The sequence below is a fragment of the Agelaius phoeniceus genome, chromosome 5 (genome assembly GCF_051311805.1).
Source record: "Agelaius phoeniceus isolate bAgePho1 chromosome 5, bAgePho1.hap1, whole genome shotgun sequence".
NCBI lineage: Eukaryota > Metazoa > Chordata > Aves > Passeriformes > Icteridae > Agelaius > Agelaius phoeniceus.
In genome coordinates this window covers 59,310,025-59,334,773 of record NC_135269.1, presented here as the reverse complement: position 1 = coordinate 59,334,773, position 24,749 = coordinate 59,310,025, and the positions used below count along the sequence as shown (strand labels likewise).

Here is a 24,749-nt window from a genome sequence, read left to right as displayed (position 1 = left end):
CAGATTGAAAAGATCTTTAGAAGGAGTTCAAGTTTACTTTCCTTCTATACAACAACAGTTATCAACAAATGAAAATACAAACTACCTAGCAGAAATTTATCCAAACTCTTATTCATAGGTCCAGCTTTCACTGCTCCTCACTTGACCACCTCTCAGGTTAGTCCACATCCTTCTTGGCATGTTGAATTCACTGCTAGAATCCCCAGGGCTGAGAAGAGTATAAAGGTCACTCTACTGAGTAGAGCTAAGAAATTACTCCAGGTATACTTTTGTTTACACCTCCCAGTACAATATTTTTCTCCTTTGTATCTACTTGACATGGCTGACATTCAGCTTGTGATCTACTATAACATCAAAATACCCTTCTGCAGGTCTCCTATCCATACAGCTGTTTCTGCTATAGAGCCATGCTTTTCTTCCCTTGTTCCTTTTCTTCATGCAGTACCTTACACTGTTCCTTTTTAATAGCATTCTATTTTTTCAAATCAATTTCACAAGATCATTCTAATTCTGTCCTTACAAGACCTCTTAATCCTTCTTAGACAAGTGTGGCCCACAAATTTAATAAGTATATTCTGTATTCCATCATCCAGACCATTAAGCAAGCACTGAGTAGTGCTAGCCCTGAGGCAAATCCCTGCAGAACTTCACTGGATACAATTCTTCTGTATTGTGTGGCAGCAGCTCCCTGGCCATGGAGAGCAACACATAACTTCACCAAGCCTTTCTGGGAAAGGCTGTGAGATCATCAGAGAAAAGAATGATAAACAATTCTTATCTTCACTTGCTGCACCTGTTGTTGTGAACATGTGGAATGTGTTATGGAGATTTGTTTACCAAAGGGTGGTTTCTTAACTGGCGAATGGTGATGGTGTTTGGATTGGAGGACCAATTAGGTCCACCTGTATCAAAACTGTCTATAAAAGCAGTGGGTTTCTTGATAAGTATAGGATAATAAAGTGATTGATCAGCCTTCTGTGAATCATGGAGTCAATGCTAATTAGTACCCAGCTGGGGGCCTGTGACAACAATATTGGAAGAGAATCAACACCATATACAGTTTTCCAAACTCTTCTGCATTGATCTTGCAACAGTTTAAGATTATCTGTGGTCATCTTATTGCAAAGCTCCCATACCTTCTCAGCGATTTCTCGTGGGCAACTCCCCACAGCACTGACTCCTTCCTCACAGCACAACCAACAAACCCCATCTCTCTCCTCACCCAGCTACCCCACTCTTTTGTAGCACTCATCTTCTTATTGGGCACAGCTGTGGCCTATTAAGGGCAGGCCTGTTCCTAATCTTTGGTGATTAGTGCAGCTGCAACTCCTCAGGTGTGAGACTGCCTTCTGCACTATTCTCTTACATTCTATCCCTCCACAATTATCCTTACTATTATTAAGTCTAGATTATCCCTCTTTAGTTTGAATTTGAAAACACCTCAGGTAAAGAACTCTTGCAGATAAAATATCAGACCCCACCTTTCACAACTCCATCCTCTAAACCAAAGAGCCTTTAACAGAAGGAAGCTAAGCTGGTCTGACAGAAGTCACTCTTGAGACGCCTGTGCTGGTCAGGAGTCTGACTCAACACACGTGTGCTTAGTGGGTGAATGTGGGCTGTGTTCATACATGTAACAATTTGAAGCCTGTGCACAGGAATGTATTGGGGGAGCATCATGGAAGGCCCCTGCCACACGGCCTGGCACACAGGCAGCTCTCAGAGGCACACACCAGTCTGGGCCACTGTCCCCACATGTGGCTCACAGACTCAAGGTTGATTGCCACTACAGCACATCATCCTAAGCACAGATAGCAGCTGCTTAAAATGTAACCTGAAGAGCTATGTTGAGGCAAAATATTCTGTAGAAGGAGAATGTTTTCTTTTGAACACTGCATGAAATTACCAGAAAAGTACTTCCCTTTCCAGGAGAGAATAAGCTACATACATTCCTTCAGCATCCAATTCCTTTTTGGAAATCCAAACTAGACAGCCTCTAAATTTGCCTTTTAAAGATTAAAGGTGGTAGCTGAGAAGTTCTAGAAACAATGGTTAAATCTTTAACTGTCAGTTGGTACAAGTCTTCTTCTAGTATTACATATTGCTGTGACACATTACCATTTTTAAATAGTATCTAATGTATTTTAACAGCAATGTTAGAAGGAAAACTTAAATTCAATCAATACATTTGGAAGCCAAAAGATTTGTTACCTCAGAAAGACATTTGCTTTCAGAACTATAAAATATTAATACAGCAACATGACTGGGAATGCCAAGAGAAGTACTTGAAAGATTATTTTACCCTTCAAGATGTGTTCCAAAATTACAGGTGGTGTACTTACTCCCTATTAGCCTAACTTCTAATTGCTGACACTGTCCAGTAGCATTTTTTATCACTAACTGCTTAGTGATAAAGGAACACTTCAATAGTTGTTTCATTAATATTTTTAGTTTTGGACTTCTGTCACCCATCATCTAATATCACATATTGCTGATAATCATTGTAATAACCCCCAGTTTTCAGTTTTTCATCACTGACTTCTTTAATTGATCTTGATTATTCTAAGGAAGATGATTTGCGCAAAGAAGATGTAAAATAATTCAATAATGCCCATAGTAATAAATTAAAATTGGACAAATAATCTCATGTAGAAAGCATGCACTCTTTTTTTGAGAGTGATAGCTTGGTCAGAAAATCAGCTGCTGCTGCTGGGAAACCAGCACCTCCTCCAGCTGGTAATCCTGAAAATCCTGTCATTGCATCTCTGTACGGTACCTGTAGACAGGTATTGTCCCACATGCATCTACACTTTGTTATATTGACTATAATAGGGAAAAATTGCTTTGCTATCTGTTGAAACATTAGCATTGCATTTTTCAGGAGTACATTTTCTCCCTTAAAAAAACAATCACCTAACAGATACATTAATGGATAAGTCAGCTTATCTTTTTGGGTGCTTTTAGTTCTTTAAATCAAATTGCATCTCCTCTGTCAAAATGTTCATCAGCTCTTAAAGATTATACAACCTTACTTACATAAGAGATTTCTTGAGTCATATATACCATACTCCCCTTTCACCTTAACATCTATAGTAACTCACAATTCAGAGTCTTTCTTAAGCAAAACTGTTTGACCATGGCCACCTATGCTTTCATTAATAAGAATAGAAACAACCTTAAACTAAGGGAGGAATGGTGTGAGTCATAGGATTTCATTGCAAAATTGGAGCAGACTACAGATCCCTTCATATCAGCAATAAGGTGTGCCAGAATTTACTACTTCCAGTTAAGTAATGTTAGTAATTCTTCACAATCTCTGTGTCTGGCCCTGGATATTATAAAAGGTTTTAAAGAGGTTTTTGCTTTTCACAGGACTTTTAAAAAAATTTTGTCTAAGCATTTTTTAATAAAGCTATACAGCATTTAAAAATGCAACAAAACCAAAACACCCTGTCCAATGAGGCATTTAGATGTCCTTAAATCCAACCGATTTTGTCTTCCACACTAGCTCCTATCAAACTCAATTACAGCTGATGTCAAGAGACTTTGTCCTCTGGTAAAATGCAAAAATAAAAACCACACATTTCCAAAAGTTTAGGGAGGGTTGTCCCCTCTTCTTTACAAAGCGAGTGGCTGAAACACTTTGTCTTCCCAAGGTGTTTAAAGCATTGTATCTGTGCCTTTGATATCTTATCTCAGATTCAGATGAATCAGAAATAAGCTAAAAATATTGGTTATCATGGAAAAAAAACCATAATACAGTCTTTCATGTTTTAGCATTTCAGAGTAAGAGCCTGAAATAGTATTCCACCCACACTCAAAAAAATTGAAGATATGCAAAAACTCCCATGTGCAACTTTATTATCTATTATTGAGATGGGAAAATGACAACATTGGCAAAATTTTGCCATTTTTGGTAATAAAGTAGGAAAGCAAATGAATTGGCTTCAGTCCTGAATCTTCTAGTGAACTGCTGGGAAGGAGGAAGCAAACAACAGCATCCTAAAAGCCAAACTGAAAGAGATGAGCCACAGATTGAGAAAAGGTAAAAAGAATGCCTTACTCTTTCTTTGGCTTGATAGAAAAAGGGCAAAACAAAGAAAAAATAATTGAAATAATTGTAATTTATGTAGTAATTCTGATGACACATTGATGCTTGTTACAGGGCTGGAATAACACAAATAACATAAATACCACAAAATTAAATACAAGCTATGTGCTTTATTCCTTGGAAATAAAAATTGGCCTTTTTTTCCACTGAAAAGCTTTCTGAAGCTATTCACTATAACCATAGATTATATTCAACTCTATCTTCAGCTATTTTTACCTTCTTTGCCATCTCTCTCCTCTAGTTTATTTTTACTAATACTCAACTAACACATACAAAACAAATCCTAATTATTCCAGTGAAAATTAAAGGTAAGTGAAAATTCAAGATTACTTTTTATTAATAGAGTCTTCATTACTTACCAACATTTCTTCAACAGGGACTGAATGCCAAAGAGACTGTACTATGAAATACTTCTGAAGGCCATGTAAAAAATATTCTTCCTGAGAAAGTCTACAGCAGCAGTGAGTAACAGGTGGGAAGGTCCCAAATGTAAGAAAGAGTACTATGGTTTTAGTGGATCTTTTTAGCCTTCATGTATGTATCTATCTGAAACTGTGTATTTCACAAATCTTCTCTTGCAGATTTTGAGAAAATAGGCATCTCTGCTTTGCTTTCCACATCCTCATACCATGTGCAGGTATGTGGTAGACCAATAGTTAAATCAGTTCTCAAACTCAGGATACCCTTCATACAGCAGATCATAAGTAATATTTTTCTCCAATGCACAACTGGGTTTTTTTTTTTGGCCAGGAAGAAACAATCTCAAAGGTGGCCTAAGTGTATTTCTCTGAAGTTAGATCTAGCCAAATATTAAGCAAACAGCAGCCAGAGTATTTTCAATTTGTGTCAAAGTATTATGTTTTGGCAGAATTCTGGAGGGAAAGGTTTACACAGAAATCATCAGTAGCTGAATCAACTTAAAACAGCTGTTAACACAGCATGGTTAAGCACAGCCCAGTAAAAGCTTTGCTACCAAGTACTGCTTTTGCACACTTAGTTCTTTGGGTGTGGAAATATGTGGGATATTCATAAACTTCAAACAATTACAAGAAAAAATAAAGCACCAGTTGGTCTACTATCAGACCAACTGAGGAAAATTCTGAATATTTAGAACACAAGAGGTTTACTAAAAAGCAACTATCAACAGTAATTTAACACCAAAACACAGTCAAAACATTCACACAACAAGCTGTGAAAGGGTCAAGATAGGGAAGAGCACTCTAGGAGCTATACAGAACATGGAGAATAAATCAAGTGCAGAAAGTGTCAGCCTTTTGCCACTCCTCAGCAAGCTGTCTTGTAACATCTCGTTTTATGCAGAAACACAGAGGTAGCTTTAAGCCAAATAAACAACTACATACAGTTGAGCTTTTCAAGTTGTAAGATTAATAAGCAGGTAAAGGTTTCTTTGTTACACAAACACTACAACCCTCTAACCTCTACCTTACAGAGGGCAGTAACACACTGTAACCATGCCATCATCTGCAATCTCCCCCAGCTTCCCAACCACCCCAGGTACACCTTCTGACCCTTTTGATGGATTCTAGATCAAGATTTTGATTTAAAAATGGGTATCTCTCCTACAGGTCTTCTATCTACTGACTAAGCCTGGAGAAAAATATTCCCATATCATTCACATGCTCAGGACAGCCTCAGAAGCAGTGGCTCACTGGTTGGAATAAAATTATGTATATCTGTTCCTAATGGGCAGTTATCAAAAAGGCTTTCTTTATTTTGCTTAGTCTTTACCATAAGACCTTTAATATCCTTACTGACACTGATACAAATATTAAAGCTCTAGAGGATCAATTCTATATCATCGATCTAAACAAAAATTCACTGATTATAGTAATTTAGACTTGTTTTCTGAATTAGATCCTGGTTCATGAGCCTCTTCCCTGGAGAGGGTTCTTACAGCAAAATATACTAAATTGCTGGCATTTCTGTTCACCCCTATGATTTAAAATGGAGTGTCAGAGAAACAAAAATTTTAAAGGGTTTATTTTGAAGAGACAAAGTACACAATCTGCAAAGCATCCAAATATGTACCATTCTAGAATGATAGACTTCAATTTTTTTTTTTTTCAAACTTGAGCTACGGCAAGGGTTCTTGTGATCTGAATCTTCCACTTTCCTTATTGACTTGTGCTGTTTCTCTAGAGAGATGATGAAGCCTTGTTCACCCTCCTTGTTTGCTGACAAAGAACATAGCAGCATTGCAGAAATTATGGTTTCTTATTGATCATTTGAACTTTGCTTGTTGAATCATTACATCAGTGAAAATGCTTGTGTCTGTCTGCATACAAAATCTCAAGGGCAATAAAATATTCTTTAACCTTCTAAGGGATCAAAGGATGATTTTATAATGCAAGAATAAATCCTAAAATGCATCAGTTTCTTCCCCAGGCCTACACAGTCCTATGCATCCACTCCAAACCGGCAATGAGAACTGAAGGCCTAATTCTAATCCTGATCTAGGTATGGTAAACTGTACTATAGAGGGTATCATCTGTCACCCAGCAGGGATGATGATGATTGAACAAATCTTGTAATAAAGGATCTTGGTTGGCTCCAGCATTACTAAAGCACTGAATTTCATGAGTAGGCATTAAGATGACTCTCCAAGGAGATGTAATTTAAACATGGATTTACACCCTAAAACACAGGATGCTTTTCATTAAAGAAAAGTAAACCCAGAATTTTCAATGTTAAGCCTTACTTCTAATATATGTTTTAAGTCTTAATGTTGCATTTAATAGGGCTCAAGAAGGTAAAAAAAAAATCTATACCTCATGTAAAACAGAAATAAATTGCATTGTTCAGAGTCAGATTCATTCCGTTATATGGCTACAGGCAAAAGAATACCTATTTGCCTACACTTCATTCTGTCAGATAACCTATCCCAATAAAAACAATTATCATACTGTATGTTTACCACACAGATTTTTGACTCTTGCAAGAATTTCTGACTTCAGAGCCTCAAATGGCTGGGGGCAAGCTAAATGAACCCTAACTTAACCCTATACAATTTTTCTTATAATTCCTCAGAACACTTCTGAACTTTGTGGAATTGTTCTGACACCTAATATGATATCACTTTTACAAAAACTCTAGATCAAGAACTTTCTTGGGTGATAAATACTTGTCTGGGTCATTTGCAAGACAGAGGATCTAATTATGGCTAAGTTGTGTTAGCTTGCCTTTTCAAGAAAAAAAAAAAAAGAGAGAGGCAAAGATTTTGTAATAAAAGCGCATGACCTTTTCAGGGACTTGTATCAAAATAAACTCAAAGAGGCAGATCAAGTTTGAAAGGATTCCTAAAGGGGAAATATTTGGGCTAATAATAGCTATTTCCTGTGACAATGCCATTTGGATAAACATTGTGACATCACTTCTGTCATATCTAAGCACAATGCTGAGATTAACTTGCAGCAGTCAGCACTGAGGATGAATTTTACATATATGCACATATTTAAGTGTCTTTTAAATGCTTATTTTTCATATGAACAAAATTGCCAAGAAGATAATGAATTTCAGAACTCAAATTTGAAAACTTAAGAGCTTCTCTATTTATCTCCACAATGAGAGCTAAGAAGGAGAGCCTACTTGTAGAATATCACAGAATTACCACATTACTTAGTTAAACTGCAATCTCTGCACACTTAAGCTATACCCAAAAGTAATTTTTTACTGACCTCTTGACAACATGTATTCCAGCCAAGTCTTGACATTATGGATATGCTAAAGCATAACAAAGAGTTTTAATTTTAACATAATGCTATTGTTAAAATATCTTACATAAGAAATTGTGTCAGAAGTTAGCAAAGCAGACCTCCTGATAAATTCCTGATAAAAATCTATTATTTTGCTCCAGCCTAACTAGCTGTCATATACAAATATGCCTTCACACTGTTGTAAAGGTCATCAATGCCTATGAAACAGGTAATAAGCACTGAAATGTTGTTGAAGTTCTCTTTGAAAAAAAAAAAAAAAGTTAATTGCAGAATATACAGGAATACTTCCATGCAAATTTCCTACCACAATAACACCACTTAGACTTTCTAGACTTCACTCTTTTCAAGACACTTAAACACATCCTAGCACATCCTCTCTCCTAAATTCAGGCAGAGGCAGTCTAATATTCTCACAAGTAAAGAAGGTGCTAGTGGTTAACAATTTTTCCTCCAACATTTATTACTAAAATAATGGTAATGCAGTTTTTGTTACTCTTTTTTGCATTCTCTGGCATTGCTGAGAAAACAAAGCACATGAGTATCATGACTGAGTGTACTTTATTTTTAAAGCTAACTGTAAAATGATTAACCAAAGCTCCTCATGAGAAGGAGTCTTGACTGTGTTGTCAAGACTCTACAATACACCAGTGATTTTATGTTAACTTGTGTGTGAATTAATGCTGAAAACTAAAAGGAACAAAGTTCCATCTTTCTTTAGAGAGACAGATGTTTGCACCTTTTCTGACACACAGAGACCTCTTCAGAGATTTCTCAGATTTTAAATGGAAATGCTGTCCATAAATGATACACATTAAATTCTTAAAATTTACATTTTAAATGTGACTGTTTCAGAGATATTAGCACCTTCATTGGTCTAATGCTAACACTTAACAAATAATTTTTCTTATTGTTGTGACTTTTGTAGGAAACATGTTGTAGAAATTGTATAATACTCTGAAACTTCTCTGTAGGACAACAAGTGTGTGACCTGATTAGAAAACTGCAAAGTCTAAAGTACTCCATTTAGTACTTTCTAGACTCCATTTTCTTTTCTCTGTTTCAGTCACTGTCTTATATGCTTATATGTATATTATTTGCACAACTTGTTTATCTTATACACTAAATAACCTCAGTATTTAAATATTTATTCTTGTGACAGTGGGTTTATATTCCTAAAATTTCTTGTGCTCTTTTCTTAAATTCTTCTAAATCCTATTACTGAGACAGAATGGGCACAGTTTAGAGTATTGTGAATTTGGTCATATTCCAAATTTACATCATTACATTTTCTACATCCTTTTATTTTGTTTTTTTGAAAAGCAGACTTATTTTCTGCAACATCTTGGGAGGAGAACAGAGGGAATGAGAGGTAATGTGAAACTTTAAGATGCACACACTTTGACATCTCATTTAACAGCTGGTCAGAAACTGTCTTCAACTATGTGACTTTTTAAAAGAGGTTTCAGAGTAGATGATGTTAGTCCCATTTAATCATCTCATTTGGCTGTCAAGAGAATCAACTGTAGTAGCCCACAAAATGTCTCTTCCTACCTCTTAAATGGATGTGTACAGCTACGTGCAGAAGTAAAAATCTGGAATTATTAGAATAATAGGCTTTCATAAACATAAGGTTTTTCATAAACACTTTATTACAGAAGAATTCTGCCACATATTTACAGCTGATGTGTGACCCACCCTAGAAAAAGCTTTAGCATTGTCAAAAATGTACTTTTTAAAATCTATCTGATTTACAGGAGCTGTATATATGGAAGTGTTAATTCTGATCTTAAAATAACTATCAGCAGCGGGGGCTGAAGAAGGAGAAAAGGAGATCACTGATTCATTGCAAATTATATTAAGGAGTACTATTGTTTTCCATGAATGATACAGGTTGTAAATGTTTTCATTATCCAAGTTGTAGTACTTTAAGAATACATCTACATTTTGTGATTGCAAGTTCATTAATTACAGTATGCTGCACTAATTACGTCCAGATAGTACCTCAATTACCAATCTATGTCAGAAAATTCCCAGAAATTTGGGTTGAAATGCAAACAATACATGAAGTTTAAAGCTTTCCTATAAAAAAGTCATTAACACTGGAGGTATGTTGCACAGTCTGAAATTAGCATCTCATACATTTCTGTTCTTCAAAACTGGACCATCAAACAGCACAGTAATATTTTAAGTCTTACTGCCACAAAGTAATAACTTGTTTACATTTGACTGCACAGCTAAATTACCTTTTGATATGCACAAGGAAATTTTAATATGGTGCTAAATAATAGCCAAGATGGCTTTGTCAGAAACAACTCATGCCAAACCAAAGTAATTTATTTCTGTGACAGAGAAAACGTACCTTTGAATAGAAGATGTAACATGTTTTGATTTGAAGCAAGGCTCACACTATTTTACGTGACTTTCTTGAGCAAGCCAAGCCAACGTGGTCTAATGATGAACATAAAGAACAGGGTGGGATAACCCAAGTGTCTGACACTATAACACTTGTGTCTCTCATTGACTGTCCTAATTCTGGTTCTATTCAACATTCTCATGGACTTAAAAAAGGCAGAAAAGAGGACAGCAAACCATCATGGTACACAATTTATACAGGTGGACAGGTTCAGAATTCACAAAGCAAAGACAGTGTAGTCTGGACAAATAGAAATCTCATATTAAGGCATATGGAATATGAATTCCACTCACAATAACCATGAGGTGTCTCTGGCTCCTACATATTTTAAAAAAACCAAAATTCCGTCTTTAATTGAAAACACGAATGAAGTTCCTGTATCACAGGTGTGTAATTTTATAATTCCCAGCTCAGGGGAATACAAAAAGGTTCCCTCTCAGCAGTACTGGCTGACTGTGACAATGTGCTTCATGCTCCAGTCTAAACTTTACACCTGATGCTGCTGCATTATTGGATGCTCTGTAAAGTGTAGCACAGAACAGCTTGGGTTGGAAAGGTTCTTCAATGATACTAGTTAGTGTAAAAACTCACTGTCACTTCAAAACAATGATCCTCAGAGACAAAATTCAATAATATAAAGTTGAAATAATATTCCTGGCACATATGTACAATTACACACTATGACATGTTTTCACTAATTCTATGTCAAAGTCTCTACTGTATGAACAGCAGTTTTTGTCTACAGAAGAGATGAGCTACTTGACATCAAAAAACAATTCTGGTCTAATACACAAGATAAGGACAATAATTAGAATCTTTAATTTAGCCCAGCTTCTCCCCCATCCCAAGAAAGCCACAAACACAGAAGTAGAAATGAACACTTAAATTATGAGCAGTATTATTAGCTTTGCCAGACCTCCTCTGCATACTCACAGCCAAGGTAAAAACCTTGAGTATACATAAAAGATTCAAAGGGATTGTTGACAGAGATCCTTAACTAAAAAGGCCTTAGGAAAACTACTGCATCGAAGTAATTCCTCATCCATTATTTAAATTCAGCTGTTATACCCCTAGTATTTTCTCTTGTATGAATGACACATAAACTGTGAACTTAACTACCATGAAATATAAATAAGCGTGGTACAGAAAATAAATTTTTCAACATGCAAAAATCTCTTATGGAAACTGGAATACATAATAGTATGTTGTATAAAAAAGAAAACTGTTTCAGAACATTTAGCACTTTTACCTGAGGCACACTTTATTTACTAGTATAGGTTTCAAGGAAAAAAAGGGAATGAATCACTTGTTCATAAAAATTGTATACAGATGCAATGGAAAAAGTCTTTACAGGAGAAGCTCAATGTGCAAGAGAAATTATACGTAGGTGCAGTTACTCATCAAGATGTAGTATTAAGTTCACTCTTCTACATACCACTATCAAGTACTGAGGTACTCTCAGTATAGGGAAAAAAATATTTCAGTTGTGGATTAAAAAACAAGTCTGAGATCTAGTTAAAGCCAACTGCCTAACATCTTTTTAAAATTATCACTTCCTAGAATTAAGACTGAAAGCCTCTGAACATAACTAAAACCTATGCTAAAGTTTATCATTTCTGAAAAGAAAATCCCAAAGATATCCCATAACATTCTAAGATTTTTAAAGTGAATAGAGAATATAAAGTATAAATGTAGACTTCATTTTCATTTAAAAAAATATGCATGAGATGTTCACAGGCCAGGCCATTACTTCAATGATCCTCCTTATTTTTGTCAGCAGTTCTGCCATGTCAAATCTCAGAGCAAAGACTATTTTATTTACACAGCTATACAATTTAAGATTCAGTACTGTTCAGTCCAATGAAAGTTAACTAATTATCAAATCCCCTGCTTTAGAATTTAATTTCCAGCTCATAATACTTGTTATTCTTTACACCTTACAGCTCACCATCTGATGAATTTAAGTCTGTGTCCAGCACTATACAAGGCAAACTACACTAGCACAAGGTTTCTTGGCTCACTGTAGAACTCTGTGAATTTATTAATTTTGCTGTTTTATTTTTATAACCTGCACTGAAGCAACAATACTTGACACAGTGATGCTTTCCCACTGTGCCATATCTGAAGACACTGTCAGAAGGTCTCTATGAAGAATGATATCTTCTATTAAGGAGAAAAATATCCTTGATCATGAGGTATATTAAATTTAATTCTAAGGTGTGGCAGAACGCTGATCCTAAATCAAGGGGAGTGAATTCCCCAAGAGGATAGAAGGATAGGCTGTAACTGCACAGCAAATGATAAAGTCTTAAGTCTGTGGAAAGGTTGCTTGTATTCATTTGCTGACAACTTTGAAATTCAGATTCCTAGTGAGCATTTTAAAGGGGGATAAAACAAGAGTCAAGTAGAAAGACAATGAAAAGGCTTCATGCATTAGCATCTCCTTAGGCAGAAAAAACCACAAACCTGCAGCAAAATGCAACCAGCACTGTCACACCACAAGTTCTACTGGGTGAAACATAGGTGCTTGAGGAATGTGGTTTTCAATACACAGTACACAGAAACCACAACAGTAATAATAAATACTGACCTAGATGTGAATTCAGAAAAATCCTTGATCTAACAGTAATAACAAAGAACAAGGTGTCTCAGGCTTTTCTCAAATAAGTCAATACTTACATCCCAATAAACACAAGGATAGCAACACTAAGCAGGAATAGCCAGATCTTCTACAATACTGATAAAGTACAAAAGACAACTACATTTTTTGACAAGAAATCAATAGGATTTTAGAACAAATCTCCAGGAAAGAGTAAAACCTGCAGTGCAGGAGAACATATGGCACTCTCCCATCCTCCTTACTGGTAACTCCCACTACAGCACACATTCCTTCCCAAATGCATATGGATTTTAGCTTTGCTCATATACAGTGCTGGAGGAGGGAGGGGAGAAGACTGAAAGGAGTTCATCTTCCACCCTCCCTTCCTCCCTGCTCCTGGAGGGGAAGAGTTGCACAAAGCTCCATCTGAGCTCTAGAGAGGGACTGTGTGTCAGCACCCTGTTACAGGTGTGCTCTGTGACCAGGAGGAGCAGGATGAAACACAGACACGCTGCTCACCCCTGGCGCGGGCACTCGCCGTGCTCGCGTTCCATCAGAGCAACGGAGGCAGAGCAGCAGCGCAGCCTCAACGTGGCTCAGCAAGCAGTACCAGGGACAGATTTTGGTATGAACTAATTCTGCATAGATTAGACAAAACAGTCCCATGACTATTCCTGCTACTATGTTATCTCTATTACCTTAAAATATGGGCTTCTAAACATGTAGGCCCAGGTGCTTCCCAAGTAGTCCCATTTTCCCAACAGTATTCACTGAGGAGTTCATCACCCCCTCCTCTTTCACAAGATTTAATTCTGGAAAGCCCATCGGGTATGGGGAAAAATGACGGCTCTGAAAAACGAATGAGCTGGACCTGCACATCTGGATTTTTGGCATGAGATGTCTCCAAAAATTACTGTGTTTTCCTTTCTTCTGTGTTTCCAACATGTTTATCCAGCAGAAATGTTGGGCATGCTTCAAGATCTAAATTACTTATTATTCAAGTAATTGCTCAATCTTTATTGTACTCAAAGAAATGCCACGCTTGGTTAAAGAGCTTATAAAAGAGTTGGTACCATAATTTTTTTAATGTTAAAAATTTTCTGTTAAAGGAAAACGTGATTAATTTTACGGCATTACAAAACAAGATCAAGTTTTGTAATCAAGTCTGTATCAAAAAGATACAGACTTAACTTCATAATTTTAATAAAGTATCACTATCATATATAAACTGTTATGAAACCTAGAAAGCTAAGCAGCAATATCAAAGTCTTCCTTTTTTGCTGTTTTTGTAACATTAATCTGTATTTTATGTTATTTGTTGCAGCTGTCTTTTTTAAAAAAAAAATCAGACTAGCAAACATAAAGCAGTACCTTCTCAAAAGAAAAACAGTAAAGGAAAAAAATGAGACTTTAGTTAGCGATGGATTCTCTGGGAAAGGCACTGAAAGAGGTCATGGCACAAAATTATCGTGCAAAATTAGACACAGTTTTAGTTAAAGAAGCTTAGTGACTTTAAGGACTAAACTATTTTCAGTTAAATATGTATAACACACATAGTTGTAGTAATATTAAATAATTTACTTAAGCTAATTCTACTTTTTCCCAAAGAATTTTAAGATATAAAAGGCAATAACTCCCAATTTGATATTAAAATTTCAGCCAAAACCATTTTTACTAAACACTTGTATTACCATGTGCTTCACATTAATATTACATGAATTATTTAAGACTGATTAAATATACATGTGTCTGTCCAAGCAGGTTTCTCCTCAAAATGCAGTCTCTTGCTTTCTTTTGTTTTCAATATTTGCTTAAAGGCAGTGCATTTGAATCTGTGCCTCATGTCAACTAATTATGAATTCCTTATACCATGGTGTACTACCTGCCACTGAGGGAAGGAAAAGCAAGTGTTTCATGCTCCATTTGCTGTTGACAACATCTCACTGGGGCTGTCTGCTTTGCAGACTACTCTGTGGAACTTGTGTCCAGCAGAGGTACAATTAATAGTCAGGAGTGCTAACAGATAATCAACAAGAAATATCACGCCCTTGGCCGAGCCACCCAAAGCCCTGAGCCAACACCTCCCCCAGCAGCTGCAGGGGACACTGAGCAAAGGAGGTGGCAGTTCCCAGGTCTGCTGGGCTCGCCTGGGCCATGGGCTGACCTGCAGCAGCATTTCAGATACAAATAGAGGGCTCTCAGACAAAAATACAGGGCTTTCAGAAGCCGGTGGGCTCAGCTGGGGTCACAAACAGAGGTAATAGAATAAGATACCCAGTGTGAGAGGACTTCTTAATTTGATGCTTTTGAAGCCTAGGGAAGTGGCATTTTGAAGCCTAGGGAAGTGGCAGTGTAATGGCATCGAGCTGAAGGATGGAGAAGACAGGACAGCTGTATGCCCTAACCATGGGTACTGCAGAGGAAGCTGCTGCCATTGCCATCACCCCAGTGAAGACAGGCAATCCAAATCTGGGAAACAATGACTTCATATCTGAGTTCTCTGCTTTATTATGATTTTAAAAAAAAGTAAATCCAAAGGACAGGAAGAAAATGTTCTCTAACCTCAAACTAATGGAATTTGAAAGTTTTACAAAACAGTAGCTGCTAATATATTGTAACACAGTACCTCCTCATACTGCTTCATCACAAAAAGGAAAACGTGTGCATTTTGTTTGTTCTGCTAATAGACACTTCATAACTTCAATATCTGGTGCATAAAAATCTTTGTGTTTAAGGCCTGAACCTGATCCTGAATATTGCAGGAGTTCATCAGAACTGTCTGTGGAGTGAAAGGCAGGTGAGAATGCTGCACAGCTGCATGGCCACAGGACAGCCCAGAGCTGGGGAGGCAGGCTCCCAGCAAGAGCTGCTAACTGGGAAAGGTGGTGGATGGAAGGCAGGGGGCCCTTCCATGCCCAATTAGTGAGTCCCCTGTGCTCACCCCCACACCTGAAAACTTTCTGTTGAACTTAAATTAAAGAACTAAAACTTACATTTATTTTACAGTGTTTTTCCTACTTGACCTGAAAATATTTCAACAAACAGATAACTACAGTTGAAGATATCAGTGGGTGAGAAAATAGAAGTTTCTAGGGTTTAAGAAAAAATGTTATTTTCATACAGGAGAAAAAAGCATTTTCATGAAACATGGCCAGTGTTATTAAAAAAGGCCAGTGTTGCCTAATCATTAAAGCATAGCAACTTGCAAACTCAAATACTTGTTAAGAACCTACCTGTTTATTTTTTGTCATTTAGAACTTCTCTGTATTTGCCTGCTTGTGGAATGAGGTTTGCTAATACTTGCCTAACACACCTACTACACACACTGTGAGGAATTCTCTAAAGGATGTTGCAAAATTACAAACTGAATCATTAATGTAAAAGGATCAATATTCAAAAAGTAACATGTGACAGAGGGTCTTCTACACATTTACAACAGCAAACAATATTCTAATACTGAACAGGAAAGTCCTAGATCTCACTTTTATTTTAAAATCCTTCTATTTTCAAAATGTTGCTATTGAACTTGTCCATATGTTCCAGTAACTACAACTCTCACGAGTCTTCTACATTAATAGTAGTTAAAATAGTCTTGGAATACAGATACTGGGAAAAAGTTACAATTTGAACTATATTAGCACAGTGCAGCTCCATTCTCTCAAAACCCTGTTTCACTGAAAAAAGAAACTATCACAACTTAAATGAAGAACATGTTGTACCTTAAATGAGGTACAGAAAATGAAAGTACTGAAGTACTGAACAATCAGTCACACACTATCATTTTTACCTGCATGTACAATGCTTCAGGTTGTGGGCACTCAGATTCCTAATGGTTTCTTAACAAGATCTCTATATTTTTCCTCTACATCAATACTGGAGTTACATACCCATTTAACTCAAAGAGACAATTAAATAAATATTGCTAATGTTTTTCCACTCAAAGCATATCTCCTCTGATTTAGCATGACCTGTTAAATTGAGGTCAAACATCTAATAAAACAGGTACTACTCCAGCTGGCATGTTTCCTTGCCTGTTCTTCAATAATCATTTTTTGCTATGGTTACCTAAATAACACATTACATATGGCATTTAAATTTTGCTGATCTTTTCCTTCTGGCTACATGAAGTTTTTCTTGTGTTCTACAAATTATTTCAATCAGAAAATACATATAATACAATGTAACACAGTGAGAACAAACAATGGCTGGACATGAAATTTAGAGATGACCAACATGACAGATTATTTTTATTGTAAAACATTTAATAAATGAGCCATTAACAGAAAGGAATAATTAATGGTTCTCTTCTCCTATGGAACTGAGAACACCTTTTGCACCTGTATAATAAAGTACAGAGCTAACACCTGAAGAAATATGCACAGAAAGATCTTATTTTTTCTTCCAATACTATTTTTGCTATTGTTGTTACTACTGCTCCTAAAACCACTCTAATTTGTATTATGCCAATATCTCACCATGCTTTTTTAATGCACATTTTTAGCCCTTACATGCAGAGGTTGCAAGCTGCAAAGTAAAAGTGAACTATATTGAAGTCAGACATTCATTTTAGCTATTCCAAGATTCAAAACATTTTATCATCTGTTCCTATGGAAACTGAAAGGATATTCTAGGTTATATCAGTAGCAGCCGATTATGTTGCCGAGAAATCTGTGGTTTATTTTAATCCATAGTTCAGAGGTATAAAATCATGCTTAGTGTTTAGCTTGGTGATTTTGAATTACTGAGGCGTGGTTAACACTTCAGTTCCATTAGATCATACTTTAAGATAAAACAAACTCCTTTTAGACCAGAATAGTAAAGGGAAAATGTTATAAGGTTCCCTTAATCCCCATGGAGTTTACTGTTCAGATGTAGGATTTAACTAATATATACTTAGAAGATATTTTCTGGTTGTTAGATGAGCCATACGTTGCTGCTGCATCACATCGTAATAGCACAGTTCAAGGAAAAAATAATTTAGATTTATAGAAAACTCCCTCAGTAGTGCCATGCACCAGATGGCCAGATGAAGGAATCTGATTTAGCAAGTTAACAAGATCATGAAAACCATAACCATAAGACTAAAGATGAAAAATAAAATTGAATAATGCAACATCAGTATATTTCTACAACAAAGAAACTTAAAGGTTAGGATAGAGTAAAACTTGTGAAGACATTTAAAGACATTAAGCGAAAATTCTCCATATGTATACAGAGCTACTCTAAAAGAAAGGATAGAAACAGTGTAAGTTAGTAGGATTTTAATTAAACAGACCAAAATGCCATTGTGATCATTCACAACAAAAGCCAATATGACAGCTAAACATGTTGGAATAAGTCTTCTCTAAATACATTAGAAACAGAATAAGCAGTAAAATGGGTAGTTAACATGAATTTAAATAAACAGCTTTGGATTTCATACTCTATTTTCACTAAACAAAACTAGATGATTTAAAGTCAACTATAGCTACCACCCTCATCTTATGCCAAAAGTAGCAAGTAGGTTCAAGTTTTCCTCTTTACAGATAAGACTTCAGCCTTCTTACTCTAGATTCAAATAACTGACTTCTGAATAATCAGAAATGCCTTCTATTTCTATATCATACTGTAGTCAATCACTCCATTACGAAGTAACTGTCTCAGTCTAGTTTCCATCAGGATCTCCTGCAGGGAATCAAGATTGTAGTATAATAAGGAAATGTAACAACTACTGCCTAAAGTGTACTATATTGGTTAAACTTTTGACAGTAATGAGGTTAAATTCCAACTACTAAATTTCAAGACAGAAATAAATGTCAGAATAAAAAGAAAAGAAAAAAAAAAGAAAGAAGCAATGATTACTTTTTACTTTAAAAAGCATACTCTAGCAGCATTTCAAATCTAGTTATTCCAGGCTTTTTATGAGGGCAACCAACAGTATGTGGATGAAAAGATTAATGGCTATGAGCCAGATTGGAGGGGTTCTTCTCTCTTTTTCTTTTTTGTACTTTATTTGCTATTCTAATGATCATTTTGTAATTATGCACACCTATGCAGTTATGTATATCTACATAACAGCAATCAATCCCATTGACATGCTGAAGTGCATAAGGGCTTGGATTATTTAAAAGGCATGACAAAATATGATAGCTAATACGTAAAAGCAGCAAAGTGTAGGCAAAAACATCTGGAAACTAAAAATTGTGCTTTTGAGTAGCACAGTACATCAGTGTGGGTAATGTAACACATTCTAAGCTAAATGAACTAAAGCTGAACATTAAAGAGGCCCCTACACAACCACAGGGCACACGAAATGACATCCTGCCACAACATTAGACTTTGTTCTACAGTCAAGCACATCTTCACAGAGCTGACAACTTCAGAAAAGCATATTCATGCACTTGCACAGTCCATTTCACAATGAAGCATTCATCTGAAGATGACACTAAACCAGCAAAAAACAGAAGGCAGATTTTGAATTAAATCAAAGTTTTTAAATATCATGAACTAATCTAGAAATAGGGATGTTTCAGTGCAACACATACTCCTGCTAAAGTAGGCAAGACTGAAAGAAACTGAGAAACTCAAAATCGCAGGACCCTGCCCAGACAGTCACGCCCCAAGAGCCATCCACACTTTCGGCAGCAATAATTAGAAGCAATTAGAAAACACAACACTATTATATTTTTCCATGTTTCATCAAAAAAGTGAGAAATGAAGCCCAATACCAACCCTTCTTAACATCTGAGTATCTCAAACACCTTGAAGTGCATTTGCATGACTGAAAAATGCTGCCACAGGATAGTAAGTGCATATATTGCTTAAGATCCTTGATATTAGATTCAACACTGACCTATAACCTATTTAAGAACAATTTCACCAATCTTGCCATAACCCTGCAAGCTGTGGTAGAAAAACACTCAGCTCAGAGGGCCCTGAAATGAAATAAATTATGCAATTTCTTGATGATTGTGTCTAAGTGATGATAACTGGTCAATTATGTACATACTTTCCCCTCCAACCCCTTAGGGAATAAGAAACAAGACCTATTAGAGATCCTTGACAAGAGATTAAATGCTGGTCTATGAGAGATCTCAGATTAATTTCACCAATTTTGCTATAACACTGCAAGATGCACTACAAAGCACACAGCTTAGGGACTGAACTGAGATAAATTGAGCAACTCCTGGATAATCACCTCCAGACAACTGGTTAATTATGCAGACACTTCATCCTCCCATCACTTTTCTCAGGCACTAAACAGCATTAGTCAAGAACACTTATGCATATACATCTAGTTAGTAATTTTTTAATGTAAAAAAAAGCTGCACTTGTTCCAGAGACAACAACTAGGAGGAAAGGTTCAGTATGAAAAAGAATGCAAAACAGAATAATTCAAAAAACAAATTCTTGTCAATGAATTACTATATGAAAACTCAAAATGCTCCCAGATATGCCCAAAATTACAAAATAACAACAGTACAAAGATGCTACAACGTGATTAACTAAGAAATTTTTGTTCAGATCATACTGCTTACCTATTTATCCTGTTTATAAAAATCCAGTATTTCAACAAGTGTCAGAAGTAGAGTTTAGGATTTATTTCTCTACATTATTTTCCCCTCTTCTTTATTCTGCAAGGTTTTAATTAGCAAAGCTTTTCATTCTGGAGAAAAATAAATCTGGGTATTTTTTAAAGAACAAAACACCCAGTTTAGCAAAGGATACCTACTGGGCTTACACCCATGTCTTATATACAGGAAACTGGACAATAAAACATAGCATAATTTCTCTATAACCTAAAAAAAAAAAATTAAAAACCCCACCAACCAAAAAAACCACCAAAACCAAACTAGTCAGGCATCTACAGATTCCTCCAGGAGATAAGGAAGGAAAATTTTTATTCTGTGGTCAAATATACAGAATGTTTCTGTAACACACAGAAGGACAAACTGTTTAAAGTGCAAACCCAGGGAAATCTGAATTCTGCTCTCACATTTCTACACCACATCCTGCTATATTTTAATCAATCTTTAATGATACCATTGACACCGCACAACCTATATCCTAATTATTACAATTGGTATCAGTAAAGTAACAAGCAAGAACATAGTTCCCCAATGTATTTCACACATGCAAAAATCCATCCTTCTTACACATCCTTCTTATACCCACAGCTGCTGCTTAAAGCACTGAACCTAGCTCAGAACTAGGGCTACCTTTTAAGAGGATGGAGGAGGTGAAAATGCTGCTCTTTTCTTTACACACATGGCCTGGCTCCTAAAGCTATCAATATTGTAATTACCAGGTGGAACTAAGTTTGCTTATCCCTCTAAGTCCCACACCTCCCATGGCAATATACAGTAGTAAGGGTTTGAAGCATGAGCTAACTTGGAGAGAAAGTTTTCTCATTTTTAAATATAGCAGACAAACAGTGTCTGGAAAAACTGCTCTACCTGGAATTGAGCTATGGTCATCTTAACAATTTCTTATTATTCAGATCTACTTTACACAATATTGCTGTTGAAAACAGGAGTGAAGTGGTGCCACGAGCAAATCCAGATTCTTCAGCCTAGGGTTCAATGGGAGCAAAAGAAATGATGGGGATGTTGCAGGTGGTTGCAAGATGCAAATGTATTTCTTTTTTTAAATTTTCCCTTTTTTTAAATTTTAAAGCAGAAAGCATTGCTGGCTTCTGTTAGAAGGGTGGCTTTTAATCAAGTTCTTGATGCATATCTGCTAAAGCTGCCTTTCCTAGCATAGCTTCCTATGCTATCTGCCATTAGGCTGCTTACAGTATGAAGGAAGGAAAGCTAGCAAGGAGTTTAGGACTAGAAATAAAGATGGGGTTACAATCCATTTTCTTTGAATTGTTCTGTGGGTCATGAAAGACTGTCTATCTGTGCTATGTACACTAGGAGTGCCTAACAAAGCACACAGAACAATAAAAACCTGCCTGTAGCCACTGGTACCTGTGTGCTCAGGTTTGCTATTATTTGTATTACTTTTGTCAACAATAGCAGAGAGCTTTCTCTTTCTAAAAGGATTAGGAAGGCAAGTGTGGTTTGCAGCTCTATGAGAGCCTGTTTAGACACACTGACAGAAACTTCTAGTCTATAACCAGATAGCAGCTTTAAGATTCCACCAGGAACAGGAGTGGAAGGCTTCACTTCTAAAGCAGTCAATGGCTAATGCCACATTTCCAAAGGGGGAAGAGGTTTCATTTTTTTCTGAGAAATACACAAACACCATGGTGGTGGACAGGCCATAAAAACATGAATAAAAATTAACAGAAAAAGACAATGTATTACTTAGGTATAAGTATCTGCTTTCATGTGCTACTGCTGGACATTATTTGGGGGGATCTGCGCACAGCTCACTAGCATGTAACTTATACATCATTAAATAAACAATAAAAAGAACAAAAAAGTGTCTATCCAAATCAAAGGGGATATATAAAAATGTTACATGGAGCAGTTTAGAATTTTTAGCTCTGTTCTTTTTGTGAGAGTAACTTCTAGCAGTATCTGAAAAAAAAAAGCTAGAGAGCACATTCACCAAAAAATTCTAACGGCTTTTGTTTAAAAACAAATACTTCCAGTCTTACTTTTTAAAATGTATTTCTACTTCCTGCTTCTCTTTTAGGTGGACACTGAAATACTCTAAAATGGAGACATAAGGGTAATTTTTCTCTTAAGGTGTTGCTGAAAAGTGCTACACGAAATATAGAAATACAGCTCACTCTTATGTAGGCAACTGATCTCGTATAATTTACACAGCAGATGAAAATAAGGGTGGAAACTAAAACTGCATTTGCAAATATGAATATCAAATAACTGCAGAAACACCTGGATAAATACAGATGCACTATGCTCAAAGGTACAGACAGCCACCAGAATACATACTGGCAGGAAGACAGTTCATCTGAGGAATTCTTTAGTACCTAATACAGGAGAAAAGATGAAGGTCTCATGTCTTCTTTAAGGAAGTTTCAAGGGTTGGGAGGTATAGACGTAAATCAGCTTGTCAGTAAAACACAATAACAGGAATCAAAGACATGCTATTCACTAGTCACATTTCAAATTCCAGACTTCTTGGCCAATGCCTGCATATGTATTTTCTAAAGCAAACTATTGTTCTCAACATTAAATTCACAAATCATATCCAACAACAAACCTGTGATGCATAACCCAACACCTCCTCATGAAAACATCCCCATTTCTGATATGACTAAGCACTAATAATTTTCTTCCAAACACTCCTCCATTTGTTGGAAACAGGCCCCTGGCTAAAGCACAACAGGCATATACTTTAATAATCTCTTGATTACCTGGAGACAGCCTGGAACACCTAATAAATCTGTCTATTTTTCAGGTGGAGTGGGATTGATTTCCCCAGGGTTTCTTTGTCAGTTCCATTTTAGTACTTAATATGAAGAGAAAATTATCAGAGAAGGTCAAATCTGACATGAAAAACTAGAACGAGTTCACACTGATGAAGACTTTTGCTACATTTAAAATAAATGTCCACTTGCTTTTTCTTGGCCCTGTCTTCTGTCAATCTTTGTTTAATAACCTATATGCTTCATAGCTTGCAAAAAGTGCAATCACAGCTTGGCAACATGCTCAATAGCCAGAAGTTTCAACACTGGAATAGTAATCAAGTGAAAAATGGGGTGGTTTTTTCCTACCACTTTGTTATCAGCAAATAGTCAAAGGTATTTACCACAACCATGACTTCCTGCTGCAGAAAATTAGTTGAAATGACAGTTCTAAGTAAAAGTTAGAGACCTACCAAAAATTTTAATCCTCAATTGTTTAATCAAGCCAACTTATTCAGTAGGTTTTCTATTCTGTATACATTCTATTTTCATGCCAATCTACAACAGTATAAACACAGGCTATCTTGACTTAGAGAGAAGTTTAACACTTGGTAAGAAACAGGATAAAAATGCCTTATTCAAAGCCTCTTTGTTCTCTAATTTAAGAACCAAATTTGATACAAACTTGTACCAGATTTCTCCTCTCACTCTGGCAATGAGGATTTAAAATATTTTTCTTTTTGAAGAATATGAAAAAGTACAGATAAAGGAACATTAAATTTTACAAAGGCAAGAAAATAGCACTAAAGATCCTGCAAATAGTTAATAGATGGAGCCAGGTTATTAAGATGTCAATAATTACATTTAATATGAATGAATGCAATTACACATATTCATTTTTATTTCCCTACAGTGAATATTTACCTCAAAGTTTAGACTGCTCTTTGAAGTTTCAATGCAAATCTTTCAAATCTTTTCAATATATTTCTGTACTGCTAAAATGCAGAAATCTTCTTACAGTTTTAAGAAACTGTATTTTTCATATTTTGCTATAAACCTTGGCAACACTGGCAGTGCTGTATATGGTGTTGAATGCATCAAGCTTTGAAGACAGTGTTTACAGTTTACCTACTTTCTTCCAAATTACAGGGTCAGATCCTGCAAAATTTTATTCTTGCAAATTTATTTGAATATAGTCATGTGTGAGAATTTCTCACATAGGACTTTTTTTTTTGTTTAATTTACATTGGGCAGTGCTACACAAAGCAAAAGAAATCAAGCTCAAATGCTTTTACACTTTACTTTTAAAAGGAAGTAAAGAACAAAGTGCACTTTACCTGAGTCTCCACACCTTGCTCAAGCAACCTTTTAGCCTGGTTTTCCACCTCAAGACGAGCTCTTGCAATAAAAAGCAGGTCATTTTCAATCACTTCTATTCCAGACAGATCTATCCCTTGAGAAAGATAATCTATAAAAGCAACAAAACATTGATAAGCATGACACAGGATAATGGGGATAATGGAACATTTTAAGCATGTTAAAACATTTCAAAGCTACAGTCAGTTCCAAGGGACATTTTTGTATACAACACT

General features: G+C 36.0%; 1 protein-coding gene across 1 annotated transcript in view; it reads right to left on the bottom strand.

The window, feature by feature from the left end:
* The window catches only part of COG5 (component of oligomeric golgi complex 5), a 174,264-nt gene that overhangs the window by 77,758 nt on the left and 71,757 nt on the right, over positions 1-24,749 (bottom strand). The window contains exon 7 of the mRNA XM_054631746.2: positions 24,495-24,625. Within this exon, the coding sequence (XP_054487721.2) occupies positions 24,495-24,625 (131 nt within the window). The remainder of the gene's footprint in view (positions 1-24,494; positions 24,626-24,749) is intronic.